Below are 24,930 nucleotides of genomic sequence, written 5' to 3' on the forward strand. Positions count from 1 at the left end.
TAATGTTGCTGACCATGGCCTTCTTACCATGATAGAGTACCATAGGGGTTTTTTTGTATGATGGCTTACACTAACATGCAATCAGTTTACATTAATTTTGTGGCTTTGAGCTGTGATGGCACACTACACCTTCAATTAACACATATAAAAATGTATTGTTGTTTTATACATGTGTTTATTCTGAATGATTATACCAATACAAGTGGGTTTTATTAATTTTAAACTTTACATTCAAGTCCTCTCATTTTGTTTTGTAGTGCATCTAGGACTTTCTGGATTATAAACTAGTTACAAGCTACATTTACAACTTCTATTTCTGTATTTTAGTAAGTTGGGAGCTTTTTAGGGAAATGTAGTAAGTAATGAATTATAAATTTCTTTCATGTTTCTCCTGCCATTTCAGAACTTGGTATAATATATAATAATGAATCAGCTTTTAATTTAATTTTGAGTTGGCTTTTCTTTGGATATTCATCTGTCATCTTTCTACTGTTCTTGATAACTGGTGTGTTGAGAATAAAATACTAGTTTGTGTTTTTCTAGACATTGGGAATGAATGCAGAACTTACTATAAAAATGAGTAGAGGTGGCACATATACAGAAGAGGAAGGAAAAAATGGAAGTTGAGCAGAAGGCTAAAGCTACCCTAGGTTTAGAAAGTTGTTGATACTGTGAACACCTGTAAAGCAATGCTGTTTCACTGAACTCTTCTTTACGCTTGTGGTTGATATGCTTGCGTCTTATGTATAAAATGTACAAGTAGAATGCGACATATCATTTACTTTGTTGTTACATATCATACCGCCCTTGTCATTATGGCTGTGTTATGGCACATGGAATCTAAGGCTAAAGAGATTTCCTTCTCTACATAGTACTTTGGTTTTGTCTAAGTGGCTGGCTTGTCCTTTTGAAGGGGAGGTTTTCTGATTTTACCTGTGTTTAATACATTGTTCAAGGTAAGAATACATTTGCAGAGAACTACTAAATCTATTACATTTTATAAAATATTTTAAAATATTTTTTCAGTATGTTCTGAATTAAATATGTTAGTATGTATAAACTTTATAATACTGTAAGAAATTAAATTCAGTGAGGCTATAAGACCATAGTATTTCCCCTGATTTACAGTATCGAATTTTAATACCAGTTTCACCTCTTTAATCCCTGTCAAATGAGTATCAGGGTCAAATGGAGTGACTAGAAGTGATCTGACCCTAATGTAGGATTAAATCCAAAGCATATTGAGGTCTGTAAAAGATTTGAATTAACTGTACTTGGAACGGAATTGTGTCTTTAATGATTTAAATTCACAATCACCATGGATATAGATGATGTCAAAATCTAGTGCAATATACAAACGTTACAGGGAGCATTTCAAAATGCATTTTCTTCATTTATAAATAAAGCTACTTTTTGGTGGTCAGTTTTGTCGTCCTGTGTTTTGAGGAAATTTTGTATGACATACCGTAAGGTATCATTTCTATAGTAAAGTACTTCTTTACACTCTATAAAAATTCTGTTGTGTCAGGAGGGTTGAATACACATCTAAATATATGCATGTATGAATCTATGTCTGTTTTACAAATCACAGTGATTGCTGTAAAAAAAAAATTGAATGTCTATATATCAAGTGGGTTTTTTATTTGATCTTTGCATGTTTGGTTGGCATAGAAGAATCCAATAAAGTAATTTTATTCCTCTTTAAAGCTCTCATTATGGAACAAATAAGAGTTAATGAAGGAGCAAGAGTTTGGTAGTGGTTTTCATCTCAAGAAAGAGAGTGATAGTTTAACTCTTAATCTTTAATCTTTAGCTCTGAATTGTAAATTATCATATCCCTGCCAATAAGGCTTCTTCTAGGATGGACGTTACATCTTGGATATTCCATTTTGTCATTGTCAAGTTTAGGACAAAAACAATGGTTGTTCCCTTGTGTCTACCAGATGATGTTGTCTTAGTGCTCTGGTCGGCAGTTTAAGACTCATAAAAAGTCAACTAGTGAGAAAACAAGGTAGTTCTAAAAGATCCTTATTAGTAGACACACTTTATTTTATAAAAAAAAAAAATAATCTCATAGAAGTGATTCTTACAGAGAAGATCAAAGTAGTGGTCCCTATTCCATTACAGAAATGGAGTTGGTGCTACTGATCAGGAAGAGAGGAAAAAAAAAACAATAATCTTAATTGTAGAGGAAAAAGTCCAATTTAAGGACTAAAACCTCAAAACAGCACAATTATGCACACTAGGAAAAAAAAGGGCTTCTTGGTGATTATGTTCTAAAGGGGATAGCAGCTTTGCCTAGTTTTGGAATGGGAGGGAGGTAGTTATTTTCACTTGGAACAGTTCTAACTAAATAGTATTTTTAGCAACCAAGTACATGGAGACTTTTAAAAGTGATTACAGTTAAGATTGTAGGCTTCTGTAGTTATTAGGCAATGTGATTTTTTTTTTTTTTTTTTGCATTCTAATCCCAGTGAGAAGCAAGGAAGCCATGGCTGTGTATCTTCCCTTTGCAGCCCCATCAGCAGTATCCTAGAGTGCAAGTCACACCGGGATGTTATGGCATCTAAAGGTCTTGAGGTGCTTGAATATTGAAAGTTAGTCTGGTATAGGTGTGTCTGTGTGGGTTTTCAAAAACTCACAATTTAGTAGTCATTACCCTAACTTATGCTACTTAGGAAGCATTTTTTATTTTTGTTTTAACTGATAATTTTATAAAAGGACCTAATAATATGAAGATGTTTTGACTCAATGATTAAAGCAGTGAAATTCTAACCGATAGTAAAGACAACGGTGTGTTCTCAATATGTCATCCTGTGCTGAGCTGTAAGAGGTTTGCATCAGTGTCTTTTTTATTTGCATTTTGTTTGAGTGGAACTGGGCAAATCATTACGAGGAGCGAGGATTCTGCATTGACTTTACTTTCAGCTGTTTCTATACTGACTTTGTTATGTAGTTGCATGGTTTTTAAATGATACTTCTGTATAAAGCATATTGCTGTGATCTTTACTCAGTCTGTCCTGTTTGCAACTATCAAACATCACAGGAATTCTTGCTTGAATAGGATTTGAGGGCGGGTCTCTACCCTTTATTTTTTTTTATAGTGGTTAATCATTGTATTGATCACAGAAATGAATACAGCCTGAAGATCTGTAGCATTTTTCTACACTCCTTTTCAGCTGCAGTAGATGACATTAGGGATAACATTAGGAAATCTAGCAAGTAAATAACAAAAACCATGTTATGTACTATTGAAATTTATGTACCAGCAAGGTAAAGGTGCAATGATTGTTCATAGTATGGAAATGATCTTTAAGAGCTAATTCATGCAAAACAGATCTTTTTCCCTGTATCTGCTTCCATTTGGCTCTTCACAGCATGATTTCTTTTTCATAGCTTTGACAATGTGGTTTCATGTTTCAGAAATCTAAAATGAGAGTAAGGTTTGTGATGATCAGCAGTCTATTTACATGTAAAGAGCATCTGTAAACATAACCGAACTAGTGTGGTCGTATGTGTTTCCGTTGGCATCTGTTTATGGCAATAGACCTTCTGCAGTGACCTTTAGAAAAGTGCGACCAGCATTAAGTATTGCTGTATCTTAGCTCGTTAGAAAAAGCCACGTAAGCTTTGTACAGAGCTTGGATGCAGGGTGAAGTGCATGCGTGTGTGTGCTGCTGTTTCATGAGGGAAAGCTACGTTGAAGACTCTACTGGTACTGAATGGGAATTACTTGTATAAAGTTCATGTGTATAATATACGTACAAGTCTTCGATGGTGGTGGCATCATAGAGGGATGAAGTGTTTTGATGTCCAGTGTTTCCTTTTAACAAATAAGAATCAGAATTTCGTACAGAAAATCAGTATGTTGTCAAATAATATGTGTAAGTTGCAAATATCTTTTTATATTTAACTAACTTAAGATCCTAAAAAAAAATGAGTAGCTAGTGAAAACAGTTCTGTGTATATGTACTTGATCATTGAAATGTAATTGCAGTGAGAGTGACTTGAGTAATGGTAAAAGATTCCTTTCAGTTAAAACCTCTTTTCAGATCTATCACTTGAGTGGCAGAAGAAAAAGAATAAGTAATTGCAATTTTAGATTTTAGTCTTTTAGCATTGTTTGTTTTGTCGTCATATTTCTGGTTTTCTTTTGAAATTATTAGGTGGCACTGCATATTTTGAGGCAGCTTGTGGAATCTTTACTCTGGAGAGTGTTTTTTTTCTCAGCATTGCTAACTCTTGCAAATGAGTTCAAGCCTCATAATCTTTTACATTCTCCTTAAAGACCGATTTTCAATAGTCCAGTGGTTATTGAGTATTACAGATTTCAGTTAATAGAAAATAAATTTGCAACATTCATTATTGCAGAAAAGGCTTCAGAATCTAAACCAGGGCTACATGGTTCAGGAGTGAGAGTGATACTTAAAGCCATTTTAAGATTATTTTTTTTTTTTTTTAATGTCATTCATAAATTTGGGTACAACAATACTGCTCAAGCGGAATACTTAGAGTCCACAATCTGTTTCTCAGTAACTTCATTGTTCCTGTTAATTTTAAAGAAAAAGTCATAGGCTTTATTATTTGTCATGGTTTATCATTTTAATTTTCTACATTACTTTTACATATGCTGGAGTACTGCCTACTGTACCTGCCATTGTCACATGTAACACATTTCTTTATCTAACTTTAAATTTGCTGATTTCTTTTTCTGTTTCCATCATTCCGTGCATTTAATTCATTGAAGAGCAAGAGACTTTTAACTCTTCCACAAAAGGTAAATATTTATGTAATTTTTTACAAATGTTTGGCAACTGTTAATACTGGCTTTTCGCTCAATATATTCCATGTCAGTATATAGTATTTAGTTAACAATGTTTAACAGGCTAGAAGGTTGTTTCTCAAATATCTGTATGCTATTTGATACCGCTCTTTAGAATCTGAAAATGGTTTCTCTTGTGATTTCTGATTTTCCTACTAAAATGCAATATACTGGATTCAACAGGAGTAGTCATGGTATTTTACGTAGCTCAGAAGCCGCTCAATTGAGTTAAAGTTCACTCGAAGACTGAGATTTTACCTAAACTGCTCTTGAGCTCTGCACAACATCTGCTTCTAATGATGCAGCTATGGCTTTTGGCATCTATGAAGGATGTTTCATAGGTCTAAGCTTAGGAATAGTTGAGGTGATGATGGCAAGAAACTATCCTTCATATGCAGAGAGATTCTGAAGAACAGGCTGTGTTTTATTTGCATGACAAGCCCTTGACACTCAGAAAGTTAAGTCATGTTGTACGGCAGGTTTCTAGGGGCAGACATACAGTGCTTACCTCACCTCCTATGGATTTGGCCTCCTAGGAATTCTCCATGTCTGTGCTGACATGCTGCCAGTGAATCAGTGAGCTCAAACAGGTATCTAAGGCTGTCCCGCCAAGTGAAAACTGTAGTCTCTTGTGTCCCTATTGAGGCAACGTTGCAGAGAAATCCTTTTTTTTTTTTTTTTTTCTCCTTTTTGCTAAAGGTAGGAGTTACCTCAGAATCAGAATGAAGCTTGGAGAGGAAAAAATGAAAAAAAAAATTAATCCCTTTTACTATTAACAGCAAAATACTACGCTGCATAAACATTACGGGCACAGATTAACCTTTTCTGACCTTTAGTCCTGAGTCCTGCATATCTTGGGAAATTCTGGTCTGAATACAGGCTTTGGTGGGTCGAAGGCAAACTGTGAGTTGAACTTGAATCAGAATATCTCCTACAACTTCTTTACGTTGTGAAAGGGTGAATCCCACTGACGTATTCGTACTTGCTTAGGTGAAAATACATCAGCTATTCCACTAGCTATGAACTCCAACTCACACAGCAATACTCAGGAGTATGTTTTCATGATAATGTTAAAAAAAAGGTGAAAAAGAAATAATATTTAACTTGGGTATTAGCAATCACAGGTTATTTTGCAGTGTTAAGAGTGTACTATGAAATGTCTCAAGAAAGTGCTAAGAATGGTTGATTTTTACAAATTATTTCTGTCATGTTTTCTTTCTTCAGTATTTATATTTCTCTCACACAGAACCATACAAATCAGTCATGCCAGTTTGTTGTTTATGCCTCTTTCAAGTTCACAAACCTTGCCCTGTGTTTTGGACTGCAGTGGATGTTTCTTTGTTTAAAACAATTGGCTTTATGCAGACAAACTAGACCATACCTCTAACAGGTTTGTAAAACAGCTTGTTTGCACAAGATTTGGAAGGGTCTGGCCCAAGATTTGGGAGTGTGTAGAAGGTGGTGGGATCTTTACGTGCACAGATTCCTCTGGCTCAAGGGAGCTGAATGCAGATGTGGCCCAGAGGCAGAAGAGAGCTGGGCAAAAGACAAGGAGTGGGAAGGAGTGGAGTGCTGGCAGCTCTGGGGGACCATGAGTAACTGAAGTTGAGCTGGCTTACACCAGTAGCCCACTGTCACCTCTGACTTTCCCCAGTGCAGAACAAGAGATAAAAAGAATAGGCAGTAGGTGAATGGGAGGTGAGGATGGGGAGTTACAGGATATTATGTTACAAAAGACATAGGTATGAAGGAAAGCATGTACTACAGACGTGAGCAAAACTGACCAGATAAATCTATGACAGAAAAATCAAGTGTCTCTTCCACTTAATCAATAGGAAGAGTTACAATGAAGTCTTCAGCAGATTATGAAAATGCTGACTTGGATTACTGCCAAAACCAGTGGTTTACTGCTCTCAAATTTGAAGAGGCATATGTTTGTTTTCTTGTTTTTGTTTAAATAGAACCTTCTGTTTGTATCATCCTTGAAACTCTTTGAGGAAGAACTGAGTCTTGTGCCAGCCATTTCAGATTTTTATATTGGTTTATCTTCCTTTGGGAGTGAGTTCTGACTCAAGACGGCCACCATGCTTCTGTGTGTACTGGGAGGTCCGAGCTCATTTCTCACCTTGGCAGTTGGAGCATGTGCTTTGGTCATGCCTCAATTCTGACTTGGGAGGAGGTCCAGAGCAGTATCAGCTCCCATGGAAAGGAAAGCCATGCACACAAACTTAAAGGAGCCACAGCACGTTCTTGTCAGGTACAGGGACCAGGGCTGCAGAGCAGCAGGAACCTACCTCCCTCACTAGCTACGTGTTACTGATAAGTACTTTTTGAAGTCGTATATGCAGAGAAGCAGTAACAAGTTCTTTATCTTAGCAACAAATCAATTTTTCAGTGTTACTAACCTTATGTTTCAAAACATTCATCTGCTCACAATTTCAAAATTTTGTGTTTTTTAAATTTCATGGTAGAGTTTGTGGATTTTTAAAGTCATGAAACCTACCACAGGGACACTATGTGTATGCATATTGCAAAACTCATCCTGAAGGTTGAACAGAAGTAACCTAGAGACTCTGTATTATTTCTGAAATGCTTCATCCTGGTCCAACACCAGTGTGAACTGTCTCCGCTGTGCGGCACAGCCAGCTCTCCGGGGAATGCTGCCCTCCCTCCTCGCTTCCCTTGCCCACTGCACTAGGGGATTCTCCCATCCAAATCTCACCACTGCTTTATTTCCCTGCCTTTGTCCTGGATGTTGGTTCTGCCTAGTTTCTTCTTCAACTTCCACTTCCCACTTCCTCAAACCAGATACTGGTTCCCCCCCCCCTCCCTGCAATACCCATCCACAGAGCATCAAACTAGTGCAGACAGACGAAGCTCCTGACTTGCATACATGCCTCTAGACTGCTTAACAGCTGTAGCTGTTCGTCATTCTTCAACTTTTCTTCTTAGTCTGGAGACTGAGAGTGAAGAATAGGTCAGATCTCTGTTGGCTTCTGGGATAAGTGCAGTCCCCTGTTGTCCTGCTGGAACCTGCTGTTTGTGCCCCAGAAATACTGCTACTATAAAAAGGTTTTTGTGAGATAATTTTTCACTTCAGCTTACTTATCAGTAGCTTCCTTGTGTAAGCACGCCTTTCTGTAATTTTAGACTTCTAGACTTTTTCCCTTAAAGTTTGCATCATAAAGGATGTGTGATATCTACTGGTAAGGGTTACAGCTATCTCAAGTCTTGATGCCAGTTTCTTCTTGTTACATAGCTTACTCCAGCATTTCTAAGTGCAGGTAAGACTTGAAGAATTTCCAAATGGGACTGGTTGCCTACACCTTCTGTCTGTCTTGACCATCTTGAACAGAAACATAATGTGCCTCAAGAGCAGATTTTCTGTTTGTTGCAGGCTTCACCATTACAGAAAATGATATAACCTGTGCTAAGACATCCATAGGTTTTCTATAGTCTAGGAAAAACCAATATCATTATCAGTTTTAACCACAGACCAGGAAATGTCACCAGTCATTCTGACATTAAACCCATTCCTGGCTTTGAGCAAGAATGTCCTTTTAGAAAGGTATTGTCACTTAATGACTGCAAGCAATGGAAAATCATTCCTGTGATTAATCATCTGACTTTTAAAACATATGTCTTATTACTTACCTGACTTTACCTAACTTCATAGCTGCTGAGCATTACTGTACCTGTATCTGCTAAATTGAAGAACCTTCTATTGTTATAAGTCTTCCCACATGTAAGTAATTATGGACTGCAATAAAGCCACATATCTCCTTTCTTTTTAATCGTTTCCTAAACCTGTTTCAGCAAGACCACGTCCTGGACTTGGTATCATTCTCATGGCTTCCCTCTGAATCTTTTTCACCAACAGTATGCTTGGAATGATAGTCTTCCTGAAACATCAGAATCCATTGAACTTGGATAAATTGAGTACCTTCCAGTTTCCACGTTTATTTTTGGTGTCCTGAAACTCCCTGTCTCTGTATGGCATTTAAGTATTCCTTTCTGCTTTTTTTGCTTTATTATTTGCTAGATAGCAACAAGTCTCCCCTTCAGAGACAGCAGAATTTTGCTACACAGGAGGTAGTTTCAGTCCTAAAACAGTCCTAATTCCTTTTTTCAAATGTATAAGTGGGGTTTTTTTAGATGTTATTTAATGACAAGGTTCACAGCTTTCCAGTCTACAGAATATAGAGTCTCTTTGATTGTTGTAATGTGAAAGAGATGGATACCCTAAACAGTTAAGCTCAGGAATTAAAAACTAGAACTTGAAAGGCAGCTATAGCATTTTTGCTGTTCCATGCTATTTCAGTATTGCTGCCTGTGCTACAGTCTTTATTTAAATGAGCCCGCATACGTTTCCTACATGATGCTATCAGCTTAATAGATAGATGTTTATAGCATCATGCCATTTAAGAATTTTGCAAATAATATGGAGTTTAGTCTCCCTTTCAAACCTTAAATAGGGAACTTAAAACCTTAAAATTACTTCAGTTTCTTTTGCACTGGTCAGTATTGTTAATGCAGATTTTGTAGCCCTCACTGATTTTGATAGGATTGCTCTGTTGTTGCTACCAATGCAGGTTGAATTTATTTTAAAGTCACATTTCATACATTGCTAGATTCATATTCTGTGGATAACAGAAATATGCCATATGATGCATTCTGTCTATCTACTAAAGTATTTTAAAAAAAAAAAAAGAAGCCTTTATCTGCCCTGCTTTATTTGATATGTTAGTATAGTACATTGCTTATAGTTGTGTTCTGTACATAACTGAAAAAGTAGCATATATTCTGAACAGTTGGGATTCTAGCCAGGTCTAACTTCTCTATCAGTTAAACAGCAAATAGGGGTTGAAATGTGCCCATACTAGTTTTCTGAGTATAGAACTAAAGATGAGGGCTGTTGACTAATTAATGCCATCAGATGTAACTCTATAAACTATAGTGCTGACATATTAAAAGAAGTATGACTAGTAAATAAATTCTTACTAAACAGGTAATGTCTCAGAAAAATTAAGAAATGGCCATCTCCTTTAAGAAAAAACAACCTAATTTTCTTTGAGGGTGGGTTGCAGGCTGAAAATGAGATCTGTAGCTATTTTCTTTAGTTTATTCTCTACCTCCTTTAAGTAGCATATTACAGACTTGGACAATCAAAGGACAGCATGTATTTTATAGGCTGTCAATAAAAAAAAAAAAAATCTACTTTCCTTATGATGGAAACATATACCAAGAGCTGCCCTTAATGTTGATCAAAACTTCTTTTGTCACAAGAAATACAGGCAAGTTTTTGAATTACTTTGAGTATAAAAACAAGTCTTCCATTATGTGCATATGTTAAATTGTTCTTTTACTAATACCATGATCACATCTGCAAAGATTGGAAATCCAGATGTTTAGTTGTACTTCCAGCATGTAGCATATTCAGAATCCTGTAAGATCTGTTATGAATTACAGTACAGGGTGCACAGTCTTCACAAGGATGTTTCTGGAATGACATGTGAGGAAGAGACCCGGGAGGAGCTGGTGGACCTGCTAGCCTATGGGATGGGAGATGGTCTTAATCTTTGTAGACCATGTCTTCTTCCTTTGAATCCCCTTCGCAGTGTAAGCTGTGCGATGGGACTTAGCAGAGTTGAATAATAAACTAACTAATAGCTAAGGGAACTTTTGTTTGACAGAAGACTATTCACAACTACATTGGGCCGTTAATTCTTGGTAGCTTGGTGTGGTGGGTTGACCCAGGCCAGCAATTAAGCACGCACCGGCTGCTCGCTCACTCCACCCTCCACAGTGGGATGGGAGAGAGAATTGGAAGAGCAATAGTGAGTCGAAACTCGTGGGCTGAGATAAAGACAGTTTAATAAGTAACGGGGAAAAATGAAGAAAAAGAAAAAAAAACAAACACAAACTCCACCACCAAGTGGCGCAAAGGCAATCACTCACCACCTCCCACCAGCAGACCAATGCCCAGCCAGTCTCTGAGCAACAGCTACCTTGGAAAGATGACCCCTGCTTTTATTGCTGAGGATGATGCTATACGGTATAAAATGTCCCTATGCTCAGCTGGGGTCAGCTGTCCTGGCTGTGTCCCCTCCCAGTCTCCAGCCTACTTGCTGGGGGGGGGTGTGCAGGGAGGGGCAGCATGAGAAACAGAGAAGGCCTTGGTGCTGTGCAAGCACTGCTCAGCAGTTGCTAAAACATTGGGTATTGTCAACACTGTTGTAGCCACAGATCCGAAACTCAGCACCATACAGGCTGCTGTGAAGAAAACTACCTCCCTCCCAGCCTGACCCAGTACACCTGGCATTACAGGAGTCAGACCGGTTTATAAATACATTAATGGAATTGAAGTATATAATTTTGATTCCATTCGTATGTCTGTCTTTTCTCTCCTGCATGGCTTGGTTGTTTACGTACATTATTGTTGTACAACCTTCACATGGTAGTAAAAGCTTTAGCTTTAAACTTGCACCCCCCCATCTAAGCAGTCTGCTCAATGAGTTCTCTTCTTTCAATTACTTCTTCTACTGATTGATCTCACATCTAAATCAGCAGCTCTTGAAGAGATGGGAGTTACAACTCTTTGAATTGTGACTTCTAACACCAAAGAGTAACATGTCGACACAACTGATGTTAGTGGTAGTTGTATCACTAATTTGAGACACTTTTGGTAAATCTCCATATTTTGAATTCTAGGGTCACTGTAGAATTTAAAGGTCTTGGGATTACAGTGCTTCGATGTGTAAATTACTGTGTAGTCCTACCTCTCAGGAGCTCCAGGGAAAGCACTCTGTAAATACTGATGTCCTAAAAGAAAGTAGATGCATATGTTTTTAAGAGGCAGGTTAAGTTCTTCAAGTATTGTTTATGTCAAATTTGTGGTAACCAGCTGTGTTCCAAGAAAGTAATGTGATCGTATGGTGGTGTTATCTATGGTTGTTACAGCTTCTGCTAATGTGCTTTTGTTCCTCTGTTAGATTTTTTTTTTTTCTGCTTTTCTTGTGATTCACATGTAAAGAGTATACCAGGCTACTTATCAGGCAGAGGAAATTTTCCATCACAGAATTGAGCTAGATACAACATACGCTCAGGTGTGCATGGTAAACAAAGCTGGAAAGAACACCGTTTTATTTTCTAGAGCAGACTTACATTTCGCACAGTTACTTGCTTAGAAATACATTAACAGCTAATTGGTGCTAAATTACATTTTACTCCATGCACAAAAGCAAATTTCTCCATTAGAGAACCTAGATTTACTTCACAGTCCTCACTAATTGTTCTCATGTTATTTTTTATAATGATATCTAATAATGAAAAGCAGAACAGAAGTGTGTTGTTAAGATTAAGGATGTAAACCTAACAAAAATCAAGAATTACAGAGTTAAGCTTGAATATTTACCCAACCTTGAATGCAATGATTTTCACGTATAGCACTGAAATAGCATTTGGTTACATAATAGAATATTCTTTCTCAGGTATCATAAGTAATATATAGTAACATTATATCATATAAATTATTTAGTATAACGTACACTTGACAGGGTGAAGCACGTAAGAGTCACACAATGAAAGGGTTATTTTTTAGAGTAACTGTAATCTATGCAACATACACATATAGGGCTAAATTTTTAAAGGGGTCTCGCTTTTCCCTCTGACTTTATATCCTCAGTCTATTTCACGCATGTATGATAGGATTAAGATATCTGAGGTTTTTACTTCAGTCACTAATTGATATATCTTAATCCTTTCATATCTGTCCTTAAAGTAAGAGGCCATCTTTAAAAATTTCACCTAAAGTGCTCAATTTTGCCTTCAGATACCTCCATGCAACTTCCATTGAAGTAATTGGAGCTGTGCCTGCATATCTGATGGTGGAACTGGACTCATTGCAATTAAGGTACACATTTACCGACATAATTAGTCATCTGGAATAATCGCTGGGCCCACTGTGACATTCTGCATGGGCAGAATTTCCTAGATGGGACCCTCTGCCTGTGGGAGACTGAAGATTACGATGATAACTTTATTTTGTGCCTTAAATTTGTAGCTGTAGCAGAATTTTAATGTAAATTGCTATATTTAATTTTCCTGTTTTTACATAAGAAATGTGGAAGGAGGACATGAAAACAACATATTATTCCCAGCGATGTCTTTGTATATTTTTTTCATACCTAACCAGCACACAGATACTCCGTCATTTCCACAAGCACATTATGGATGGTACGTGCATTCACAATCATCATTTGTGCAGTGGCACGCAGTTTAAAATATCCAGCCCTGAGTGTACTGCTTTTTTTTTGTATCTTTATGCCTGCAAAGCACAGACCAAAAAATAGATGTGTAAAGAATCCCACAGTTAACTAACAGCATCAAACCCACATATAAGAACTATGGTACCTCTTAATTCACAGTACTGTTCTTGAAACAACATGATAGAGTACATGTCTTCCACTAATTTAAAATTCTCTGTGTTTTGTGATTGAAAATGGATTCCATGAAGCTTTTAAATTGGTGTCTCTCTCCTGTCACTGGCGTGGGGAGGAGCTGTTTACAAAAATCTTGACTTTTAAAACTAGTCATATAAAGCCATGGTTGCCCCAAAAGCAGAAGATTTTGCAGAGGTTTTCCCAAGTAAAATGCCAGTCTTGAATTTGTGACCACACAAAAAATTCCAACTAAAAGATGGAAAAGTTGTTCTGGGATGTTATAACACAATGAACATAGTGAGTGCTCCTGTGATTTAGCGTAGTTACTGATGAATATTTGGGTCTAGTTCTAGAACTTTTACAAAGTGCCAGTTTTCAAGGTTTTGGTTTTATTGCTATTCCTTTGCATTTACAGTGCTACCAAGTTTAAGAATGGCCGAATATGTAGTTCCCTCTGAAAATTATCCACTGCCACAAAGATTAACTTATTTTAAGAAAGCCTTACCCCAGGGGCTTTCACATCCCTCTTTCCGTTAGTGCAAGGTCATCTTCCTGTGGGAAGCACAGCCAATATTAATTGCCATGGCTTCTTCGAATTGAGGAAAGTGCGCTTTATAGTACCACAACTTCTCGAAGGTTTAAGATTAGATTTCTTTTTTTTTAAATAAACACTATCATAGGGAAGTTGAAAACACAAGAACAAATAATTTCTTTGAAATAGAAGTGAACAGTAGAAAGCAAAGTGGTGCTTTTAAAGGACCTTTTGTAAAAAAAAAAAAATTACTAGAAAATTAATTTATTTTTTACTATGACTGGTTGAATGAAGAAATTATTCCTCTCAAATCATCTTTAGCTATGGTAAGCAGTTATGTCTTAAGATAGTAGTAGGAGCTAATTACTTTAAAAATAAATTTTAATACCTGTTTAATGCATTAATTCTTAGAATGCTACTGTAATATTTTCTACATTTAAGCAAATATATGGTTAGATGATCATGGATTTATGCCCCGTGCATCCAGAATACTTAACGGGTTTACAATTCAGCCTATCACCTAAATTCTTTCACTCTTTTCATATCTGTTGCACCAGCTTGATTATGTATAAGAAATTAGGATGTCTGCCCATTTTCAGGTAAAGACTTTCACAATGGAAGTGGTTGATTTCTTGACATTAGTGTTCCTTTGTTGTGTGTTTACACCCTGCTTGTTCTACATGTTTGTACATTTTTGTTTTGTTGAGATGGAAATAAGCTAAAATTGTTGCTAAACCATTTGTTTTTCCAAAAAGTTTTCGCTATTTTTAATTGATTTTCATTGTGTGTTTTTGCAGCAAGCTTAGTAGTGGAGGAGCGAACGAGACAGATGAAAATGAAAGTGCACCGTTATAATCAGACGTCAGGGTCTGGCTCTAGCCAAGAACATGAGCGTGAGCAATATACCAAGGTAAAGTCAGTAGTATTGAAATGATACTTTGGCTTGAAAATTGAAGGCATAAATCTGTTTGTTTAAAATATAATATAACCCTCAAGAGCACTGTGTTATAAAGTCTGACAGAAATGGCTTCGAGTAATAGCTTTTTAACATCATTTTTACCCCCCTCTGATGTGCATTAGACTTAGCCTTTAATGTCACCTAAAATGAATCTGCAAAAACCAGAGCACTTCAAAACTAATTCAGGGAAGAAGGATTTTTCAATAGCTATTAAACAAAGCTATGTCACCTCTAGCTTAGGAAGTCCCTGGCGTGCAAATCCCTGGAGGCTGGAGAAGTGGGCCATAGAAGTATCATGATACGTTGGCCTTACTCTTTTGTTCTTCTCTAGGCCCTTGCTCTTTGACGTGTAGAGAGCTAGAGAGAATTAGATCCAATCCCGTGCAGCTATTCTTGTATTTGTATAATTTTTTTGCATCCTAATAATATCGCAGATAAAGTATTTACTGTCTTGAAATACATACTGATTACTTTGATCTCCTTTTCTAACAAAAGTTTAAAGATTTCCTCTGATAATTAAGTGTACATGAAATTGCATTAATGAAGTTATATAGAGGGACCTTTTTTTTTCTTTGGTGATGCTAAGATGCTATCCCACAACCTTGTAAGTTTAAAACTGTATAGGCTTCTGAGCAAACCACTGGAAACGTCTCGCACATCTGCACTGCCACTTACAAATCAAGCTGTGAGCAGCTGGGGCTGAACTTTCTGCTAAAGATATTTTGCCTTGTGATGCGTAATGGAGGGGGGAACATTTGCAGAAGTCAGGAGGGGAAATGTTTAGTTAGATTCTGTGTTTCCTTTTAGAAATACAGCGCTGTGTTGGTGTAAGCAAGGTAAAGGGCAGAGACAAAACCAGTGGTAAGTCAGTTGTGGGGGAAGCATTCCTACAATTCTCCTCTTCCCATTCCATTGAGAGTTACTTGCTTTCAATGAGCGACCACGGGATGGCAGCATGAATGTAGAAGTCCACTGTAAAGAATTCAAACACGCATAACAACTGTGTGCATTAAAAATAAGGTCTCGGAATAACAGTAGTTGGAAGAAAATCCCAACTTTTGTGCTTCAAGAGCCACATTTCAAAGACTTTCTTCACGTTAGAAAGAACTAAACACTTGTATTTTTATTTCTGTGTTTTAAAAGAGGTGAACTTTCCTTTTGTGAACTGGTGCCATACGGAAAACAACAAACACTGTCAAGCTCTGAACAGTGGCGGACATCAGAACGTTTGCTGCTGTAGCACAAGCACCGCACTTGCTGTCCTTCCCCTCCTCCAGGGTCACTTCCCTGTGTTTTGCAGAATTGTTGCCTGCCCCTGGAGGCACAGACTAAAATAATGGATAGGTGAGGTACTCAGCAGAAACAAACCCAGACGTTTACTTAGGAACAGGTAAATAGGCAATTGGGCATCTAACTTGTAACATCTAACAGATTTGAAAGATTTGTTCAAGGTCTTGTTACCGTTAAATATGGCGACAACTTTAATAAAGGTGTTTCTTTTTTGAGACCACCTCACTGTGAACATAGAACTTAAATGAAACAGTTCTGAAAGGGAAGGGAAATAAGAGAAACAAGGCTTTAGGTCCTCAATTGCAGGATATCAGTGCTATTTTAAAAAAAACAACAATTGGGATGGAAATTTCCAATGAGATCATCTGTCAGAAGCCAGAATTTGTATAATAATTAGAACAGCTCATTTGAGATTGGGTTTACCATTACCTTCACAAGAGGTCAACTCAGGACAAGAGGGTGAGATGCAGTCTGTCTCCGTGGTGCTTCCCAGCCAGTTAACATGTTAAAAAAAATAGTAAAAATGGGCTTGATAAAGTTTGCGGGAGAGGAAGGTAATGTGCGATCTAAGGACTTTGGCCAGGGTGACCAAACACTCCTTTGTTCATAGTCAAAGGCCAGTTTTCTGATTTGGATTAACCATGCTTACAGATTAATTCAAATGTTCATATTTTTTCATTATGAAACATTTTTGAATCCTGACTCTAATATTTATCATAAGCATTATTTTTGCTCCTTAATATATTTTTTCTTATTGGCTTAATGTATATCCAATGTATGGTTAAATAGTTGTTGGAAAACATCAACCTGCAATGTTACGAATTTCTCTTATCCTCTAGTACCTAGAGTTTTCCAGCATAATCTTTAGTTTTTAACTCTATGTGGAAATGAAGTCAAAATTAAAATCACAGCATGATGAGTACTAAATGGAAAGAACTCTGTTGAAAATTGTTTTATTTGAAATAATTTTTTTAAAGTATGAACATAACTTTGAGGAAGCAAATTCTCTGTCCACTGTTATAAGAAAACTATTCTTGGAGTACCCGGTGTTCTGACAGACATGTACTCCTTTCCATGCTAAATAGTAGCAAGGAGAATGAACTAGTTGTCCTGGACTTTAAAACTAAAAAAATCTTTAACTTTTTATGTATTTTCTACATGATAATGATGTAGTCCTATATAGGATGGTCGAACCTATAATAAATTTTTAAGTGCTGAGAGGAAATATATTAGCACATCCTAACACTCTGTACTGTATTCAGTAATGTAGCTGTTTGCTTCATATCACTATGGTGATAGTCATCACTTTAAAAATGCTACTAAAGCAAACCTTCTGCTACTTTCTTTGCACTCAGAAGATGCTGAAAGCATCAAGAAAATAAACCAGACAGGTGAAGATTTAGACAGCTCTAATGAAAATGTACTAAGTCACAGCAGGTGGTGCAGTAAAGGTGGTGACTGAGACTTCTAAGGACTTAGGACTATACCTAATTTCTACTGCCAAAATCTGTCTAAAGTCTTTGAAAGCTGCAGGAGCAAGATTTACTTTAAATAAAAAAGAAAAAACGTTCAGTGGTCTAATAGACATTTTGGAGTAGTGAGAAAGAAATATTAAATGGCTATTAAAGAAATGGCAGTTGCAAGCAGAGTTTGTCCCTCTGTAACAGAAATGCTTCTTTCTTTCCCAACTAGCAGTGTTTGCCTACTGCTTCAGAAAATAAGTATTTCTGTTTATTAGAGAAATTATGCTGTGCTACACATTGAGAAAATACTCCCTTCCACTTTTCAGAGCAATCAGCTGACATGGATTTGATTCTTCCACTATTTTAGCTTTTGCAAATATGCTTGTTTTATTACATACAAAATTCTCTGAACCTTTCAAAAATTTTCCTTCAGTATGGACTGAATCTCCTTTGCAATAGTTAATTACTTGTATGCAAAATTAATTCCTTAAATGTAAATATATTTTATCTTATATTGAAACAAGCCTTTTTTTTCAGAGGTATCATAACATGACCGTTGCAATTTCCAGTCCATTTCTGGTGCATTTCTTCCATTTTTGTAGATTCTCCCACTCATTTTCTCAATCTTCTAGTCTCAGTAAGCAAGCACTACTTTTTCAAGCATGCACCATGCAAGTTAGTGCGTAAGCAATTTTAAGTATCTGTGTTTTAAGCATCCTTTAATGGATTTTGAACAGGTAGCTGCCTGCTCCACGACATTGGTATAGGTCTTGATGGCTGTTCCACTCTAATTGTTTTGAGACCTTCAGAGCACTCACATCTTTATTTCCTTCAGTTCCAGTTGAAAATTTATGTGAAACAGTAAATTCTTAAAAAAACCAACCCAACAAACCCTCTGTGGATTTGGCAAAAGGTTTTAAAGAAGAGCTTTAAACATCTCTCTGCCTTCTTTCTTGTACATTGGTAAGGCTGTAGTGGCTAATATGCACGTATTTGTGCTGTTTCAGTGTTTGAGAGAATCAAAACACTTCGGTAGCATAATTCTGGATTTGCGTAGGTACAAATGACAATATATCTTAATTAGGCTTTTAATTCAAAATATAGTAAATTTTTTATTCCCAATGCCACACACAGAACACAAACACCATGCTGCAGCTGCTCCAGCTTTCCAGAGAATGTGCAACACATTTTTCTGGAAGGTCTGTTTATTCCAGAGAGTTACTGATCAGAGCACTGTAGTACGTACTTAAAAGGACATCACTCTATATTTAGATGCATTACTGACTCAGTTAAGACTGCGTGTGATTGGAAAGCATTTAGCATAAAAGTGTAATCATGGCATTAATTCAGTGGCACTCTGTGGATTTAACTTGACAGTCAATGTCTACAAGGGAGGGCTGGAGACTCAGAATGATAGGAGGCTGATTATGTTCAGTTGTATGAGAGGCTGGGCAAGACACTTAGGGCTATGTATAGAAAATGCTTTTGGACACTGATGAGTATCTTCTTTTGATCCTCCTTCATCTGCCTTCAAGAAAAAATATTTACTATATGTCGTATTGATATGACAGTCACTCCAGTACTGGTAGGGTTTCACAAAATTCAGTTAGGTCCATTTGTTTGATTTGTAGACTTCACTGCAGTTTTCCCACGGTTTGACTTGCGCATTTTTACTGTTCCCTGTTAGGAAGTTGAGTGGTGGTCACAGTAGTTGAGTTGGATACAATTATGGGAAGAGTTACTTAGAACCACTGGTGCTTACTGGGCTCTGGACCATCAGGTGAGCTGCTCCTACAGCACAGACCCAGATGCTGGTGGGAGTCAGAGCTGAGGCCTGGACACACCGAGGTGCCGGCTGCTGGGCTGTGGACCTCGGCAACATTTGGAGGAGCCCTGTAAGAGGAATTGTAAACTCAAGGTGCTTTGTGGATGATTCAGCATTTCCTGACAAAATTCCTTGATAGAATAAGGTGCCTTAAAAGATAGCTGTGATCTCAAGACTTGCCTAAGCCCCTGGATGAATCTAGCCCTTAATGTTTCTGGTCTGGAATTCTCTTTCCTCGTTTTAAGCCCCATTTAATTTTCTCATTTAATTTTCTCATTTTAAGCTCTTAATGAGGCACATATTTTCAGAAGTTAGTCACCTGAGGCTTCTTTTGTAGTCAAAGGAGGGGATACTCCTTCAGTTTTCAAAGCTCTGAACTATTGTTTTCTCCATGGTTTTGGGAGATAAATGTAGAAATATAAATACTTATTAATATGGAAGATAATATAATTATGAAGGACTATTAAATGACTTCTGAAACGTACCTTATCAGTAAAATTGCTAGAATTGTTAGTCGTTGAGGAACTGTAAAAGTATTCATGAAGCACACTCTTTTGGTTTATGTCTGTGCTCTTTCCATTGACGTTAACACATCTGTAGTTCATCATGTCCTTTTTTTCCTCCTTTTGCTGGCGTAGAAGAAGCAGCAACTCCACAGGTGGTAAAGTGAGTGAAGAACTGCATTTCAGCTGTTTATGTTTCAGATAGTTATATTGAAAAAACTTTTATCTTTAATGCAGGAGCAGACAGTGCAGATAGTTTGGGCATATGAAGCTAGCTGCTATTGGTGTTTAAAAAACCAGACCTTCTCTTTAGTAATTGCTATCGAAGTTGCTGCAAACTTCAGCACTCTCCTAATATGATAAATAGCGCACCTCGGAATAGAAATGTTACATACGCTTTAACCCTATGAGATATAGAGTTGAAAGAAAAGTAATTGCACTGAAAATTCACTTTATAATTTTGAAGCTTCAAAATTATATAATATTTAAATATAATATGACAGGGAGATTTATTGCAAATACATGCAGAGTTATGAAGAGCAGTAGGCTTCTAGATGAGCAGGACTGTATCCTATTACTTTTGAGCCCAGTTGGAAACCTGCAGGCATTATTTCAATGCAGATACCAAATAGGTGGATCTTAGCCCATGCCATTTTTCTTCTGAATGATGAGTTCAGGTGTATTGCAACAGTAAAATATTCTTTTAATTATCACTGCTTTGTGGAAGAGTACTATTTACTTCTGTCTATATTTGAGGGAAAAAAAGTTTAACTTCACAATTGCTTTCATTTTGTTCATCTGTTAGCTGAGATAACTGATTATCGGGTTGTACTGAGAAGGAATAGGGAGGGAATAAAGAGGAAAAGTTGTATGCCTCCTGTGGAGGACAGTGAATTCAGTAGAAGCAGCAGCTACAGGAAGGAAGAGCTGAATCTGGAAGAGTAAGTAGTAAAATGTAAATGCTGTAGCACTCAGCATTAACTTTCAGCATCACCACTTTTTGTGCTGATCTCTGTTTCTGTGAAGGGAAGGATTTTCAGTTGCTTGGGAATCACAGCCCTGGCATACAGTGTAAAGGGGTAGTAAAAGCTCAAGCATGCCATGAAAATCTCATTTAGGAAGGGATGCTTCATGTTTTATGCAGTAGCTCTGTGGTTGGAATACCAAGGCAAGTAGAAGACGTGGATTCAGGTTTTTCTTTCTCTCCCACCTCACTGTAAAATTCTCTGTTTACCAGCGTATGAAAGACCAGTCTGATACTTATGAAGCAATTCCATATTGTACAGGCTGCTGGACCATAGGGAGCAAGACAGTGTGAGGATATCTAGATTGCCCCCGCTTACGGGGAATAATACCTGGGCTGAAGACCCTGCGGCAATAAACGGTTTCATATTGATACTGAACAGTCATTCAATGAGGCTGAGTCCCTAAACAGTCACTGATATGCAAACTGGGACTCTGACGTATCTAACCAGTAAGCTGGACAACCATGCTTGATGCTTTCTCTCTCCTCCTCATCTTTCCCAGCCCATGTAGGTAGCCCATGAAAGGTGGAGCAAATTCAGTACAAGTGAAACAGAGGGTTTTCCGCTGCCCTACGTGGCATGTATACTGTTCAGCTTTGTTATTTTGCTGTTGAATAATAAATTGAGTGCTAAACAAACAGCCGGATTCAGGTGTGGCTTGGGACAAAGGCCAGCAGCCTATACCTCCCTCAACTCTTAAGAAGAAGAAAGGCTTCCAGCAGGACAAAGTCATTGCGTCTGGCCTTGATGGTTCCCTGGGTGGAAGAGCTCAGATCCTGTCAGCATTCTTCAGCAGCATGTCATGCTTGTGCAGGGACCACATGAATCATCTTCTACCATTCCAGACTCACTGGATGCACTCTTAAACCAAGGGCCACAAAGAGCGTATGGACATTTTGGTGAGGAAGAAAAGTAACTAGACACCATAGTGACGGAGGGGGGAAGTCAGATGGTGTCATGGAGAGATTTCTGAGACACTCTGTTACCATGCATAAAAAAAACCCCATGTATTTGAGAGAGATTGCATGATTATATTTTAAACAAAGTATTTTAAAACGCCACCTGCGGAGGAGTCATTTCTAGATACAGTTTAAATATATAAGAGTGAAATCCCTATTTCAGTGAAATCAAGAGAAATTTCATTATTTAATAAGATCATTATTTCTTTTGCAGATTGCAATTCTATTTAGTTCAATGGAAAGCCAGAACATTCCATGTGTTCAGATGATTTTCATATTTTTATTTTAGCCTCATTTTAGGAAAACTTAAAGGATTCATTAGGAATTCTGTGGGAATTTTGCATAAAATATCAAGGCTGGCGCAGGAGTGGGGCAGTTTGTGTTAAACTGGAAAAAACTAACCATTCAGTTTTCCAACCTCTGAACTTTTATGTTCAGCCTAAGTAAAAAGCTTTCATAGCTTTTATTCTTGCTTTGAGTTTTTTTTACACTTTAGAAGAAAAATATGTCATCTAAAGATATTTAAATGTTCCATTATTATGAAATAGATCTGATAAGAATTAGTGTGCTTTGTATTTCTGTTTCGGAGAGGTTTATTTTGCCGTCTGAAAGAGGGCAAGCAGCAAAATTATTTTAACAGACTCTGCAAGCCGTTTCCGAAAGATGATCTGAATAAACATATCCGCATAGTCTCACCTTAACCTCATTGGTCACTTGGAAAGAAAAATCTCCAAATAAATGCTTGCTGTAGTTGAAAATATTTTTAAATATTGGAGTTCTTGAGTCCTCTGTGTTATACACTTTATTAAATCAGAGTTCTGCCGCATCTGTTTCCATGTCAATGCCTGTTAGCTGTGTTATATTTGAGCTCAAAGTCATCATGCTCCAAGCTATTCTGAAATCATCTGCAGAGTTTCATTTAGTATTTGAAGCTGAAAATTTAGCTTTAGTAAACCAGAGCTTTCTCTCCTGCAGACGTTTTTATTCAGTCAGGCAGTGCAAGCCCCTCACAGAGTACTGCTAAGAGTTTCCTCAACGCACACTCCTCAGGCCAAAGCCCCAGGTTTTTATTCATAAATTGGTTTGTGTTTTTAATCTTGGCATATACCATCCAGGAGCTGTGAGTAACCCTGAAACACACACTGAGACACTAAATTTGTGTAACCTCCGTTTTTCCCACAGATTTCTCTATTTACAGTCAGTGCTTAGTATCCTTTTTATTTCCTCCCCTTCTCTACTCCTGTTAACTTCCTCATCTTATCTTAAGACATTTTACCAAGAGGTTTCCAAGCGTGCTGTGGAGACCTCAGATACAGTTGCTGAAAGGCACAGAAGTGAGAGAAGATAAACCTGGCTTGAGGATAGGAGGCCTGTTACGTTCATCTGCACAAACCCAAGCTTGTGTTTGCCAGGCTTTTAAACTTAAGTCATGACTTTTGCTGACTGACTTGGCCTGCAACCCAGTGCCCAGTTGAACTGGGAATATTCAGACTGTCACAGCTTTGTGTATAATTCATAAATAAACCTTTAATGATTTGCAGTTTTACAAAGCACAGATCCGGAAAATGAACTCCTTAGAGTGTCATGTCAAAAACTACCTAGTCAATAGTTTTCCCATGTCAATAGTTTTCCCGTAATATGCCCTGGGAAGTATACCAAGGGTACCTTGTTCTCTAATGGCAGTGGATTTTAGTTCTGTGAACCTGATGATGATTTGATCTTCATATCTGTGTGACTGAAGATTTAGGTAAGTGGGACGTTGCTAGGATTGAAGCTTCCTTTTATATATGTCTGACTGATGACGCAAGTAATATAGGCATTGTGTGATAGGCAGTGGGGTGTCACGGTTGGTTTTGACTAGTCAAAGTTGCTGCTGTTAGCAGGGAGATGAAGGGAAATAACTTCCACCTCTGTCCACATATTCTTCCTGCTGGGTCGTCTGCTAGTTCTCACGCATGTGCACATGTAAAAGTAACTAGATCAGGGAACTGATCTGCCTGAAAACAAATAGTACTTTTGCTGACTTAGCTTTATGCCTGACTAGTCCTCTAGTGTCACGATACAAAGAGATATTTTGAGGTAGAAAATGTACTTCTTGCCTTCTCTGATAGAACTTAGGTGTTGAAATCAGTCCTCAATGTCACCTTCGTCTAGCATTACATTTCATACAGACTCATGCGCAGTTCTCCTGTTCCAGACCAACTCTGTACTGGTATTTTATAGCACATTGTTTGATATTTGAAAAATTGAAAAAAGGGTCTGTAGCCAAATAGATGGTATGCATGTGCTTGAGAAGATGTCTGTCCACTGCATAAATATTTCATTATGATAGTTCCAGTGTACTAAGGAACTAGCAGCCTATTTCAATTCTGCTGCTGTAATTTATTTCAAGTGTCTTATTTGTCCATAAATACCATGTTTGATTTCTTCACTAGACATAAAGACATTATTTAATGTAGGCGTTTCTCTGAATTTCATACAATTTTGCTAGATCTAAAGGCAGTTGGAGAGAATTGTCGTACTTAGGTCATTTGTTGTCTCAATATATGCGTTATGTTTTGATAAGACTCCTCACCCTTTCTTTTCTTGATCTCTAGTATAATATACAAACAGATCAGTACAGAAGTTGTGATAACGTCTCTGCCAAATCATCAGATAGTGATGTCAGTGATGTGTCAGCCATTTCCCGAACCAGCAGTGCCTCACGCCTCAGCAGCACAAGTTTTATGTCAGAGCAATCTGAACGCCCTCGGGGCAGAATCAGGTGAGTTCTCAGTGCAGCTTCAATTGTATCACACCCCTCCTTTCGGTTAGTGCCAAAATACAACCAGAAATTGTTGAAGTTAGATGACCACAACATAAGAGTTTATGAAAAATGTTATGCACCTATAAACTGTCTTCCATTGCTAGCCTAAGATGACAGTATTTTTGCAATTGTGCATCTAAAACAGAAAGCAAACTTCCCATGAGGAGATGACAGATTAATGTATTCGTGGCGAGTGGAACTTGAACACACACTGTCATCTCATTGCTGGCTGTGAATCAGTGTAATCTATGTGCCAATAAGGTATTATAGCAGAATATTACTAGATTTTTTTTATCTAAAGAATTT

General features: G+C 37.4%; 1 protein-coding gene across 6 annotated transcripts in view; it reads left to right on the forward strand.

The window, feature by feature from the left end:
* RIMS1 (regulating synaptic membrane exocytosis 1) overlaps positions 1-24,930 on the forward strand; it is a 163,133-nt gene that overhangs the window by 81,039 nt on the left and 57,164 nt on the right. For 5 of the 6 annotated variants that reach the window (XM_009706932.1, XM_009706933.1, XM_009706934.1 and 2 more), the window contains 2 exons: positions 14,593-14,705; positions 24,416-24,582. The exons of the other annotated variant lie outside the window; for it this stretch is intronic. In XM_009706932.1, coding sequence (XP_009705234.1) covers positions 14,593-14,705; positions 24,416-24,582 — 280 coding nt within the window. The remainder of the gene's footprint in view (positions 1-14,592; positions 14,706-24,415; positions 24,583-24,930) is intronic. 6 annotated transcript variants of the gene reach the window in all.

Source organism: Cariama cristata, unplaced genomic scaffold (assembly GCF_000690535.1).
Source record: "Cariama cristata isolate BGI_N322 unplaced genomic scaffold, ASM69053v1 scaffold3939, whole genome shotgun sequence".
NCBI classification, from domain to species: domain Eukaryota; kingdom Metazoa; phylum Chordata; class Aves; order Cariamiformes; family Cariamidae; genus Cariama; species Cariama cristata.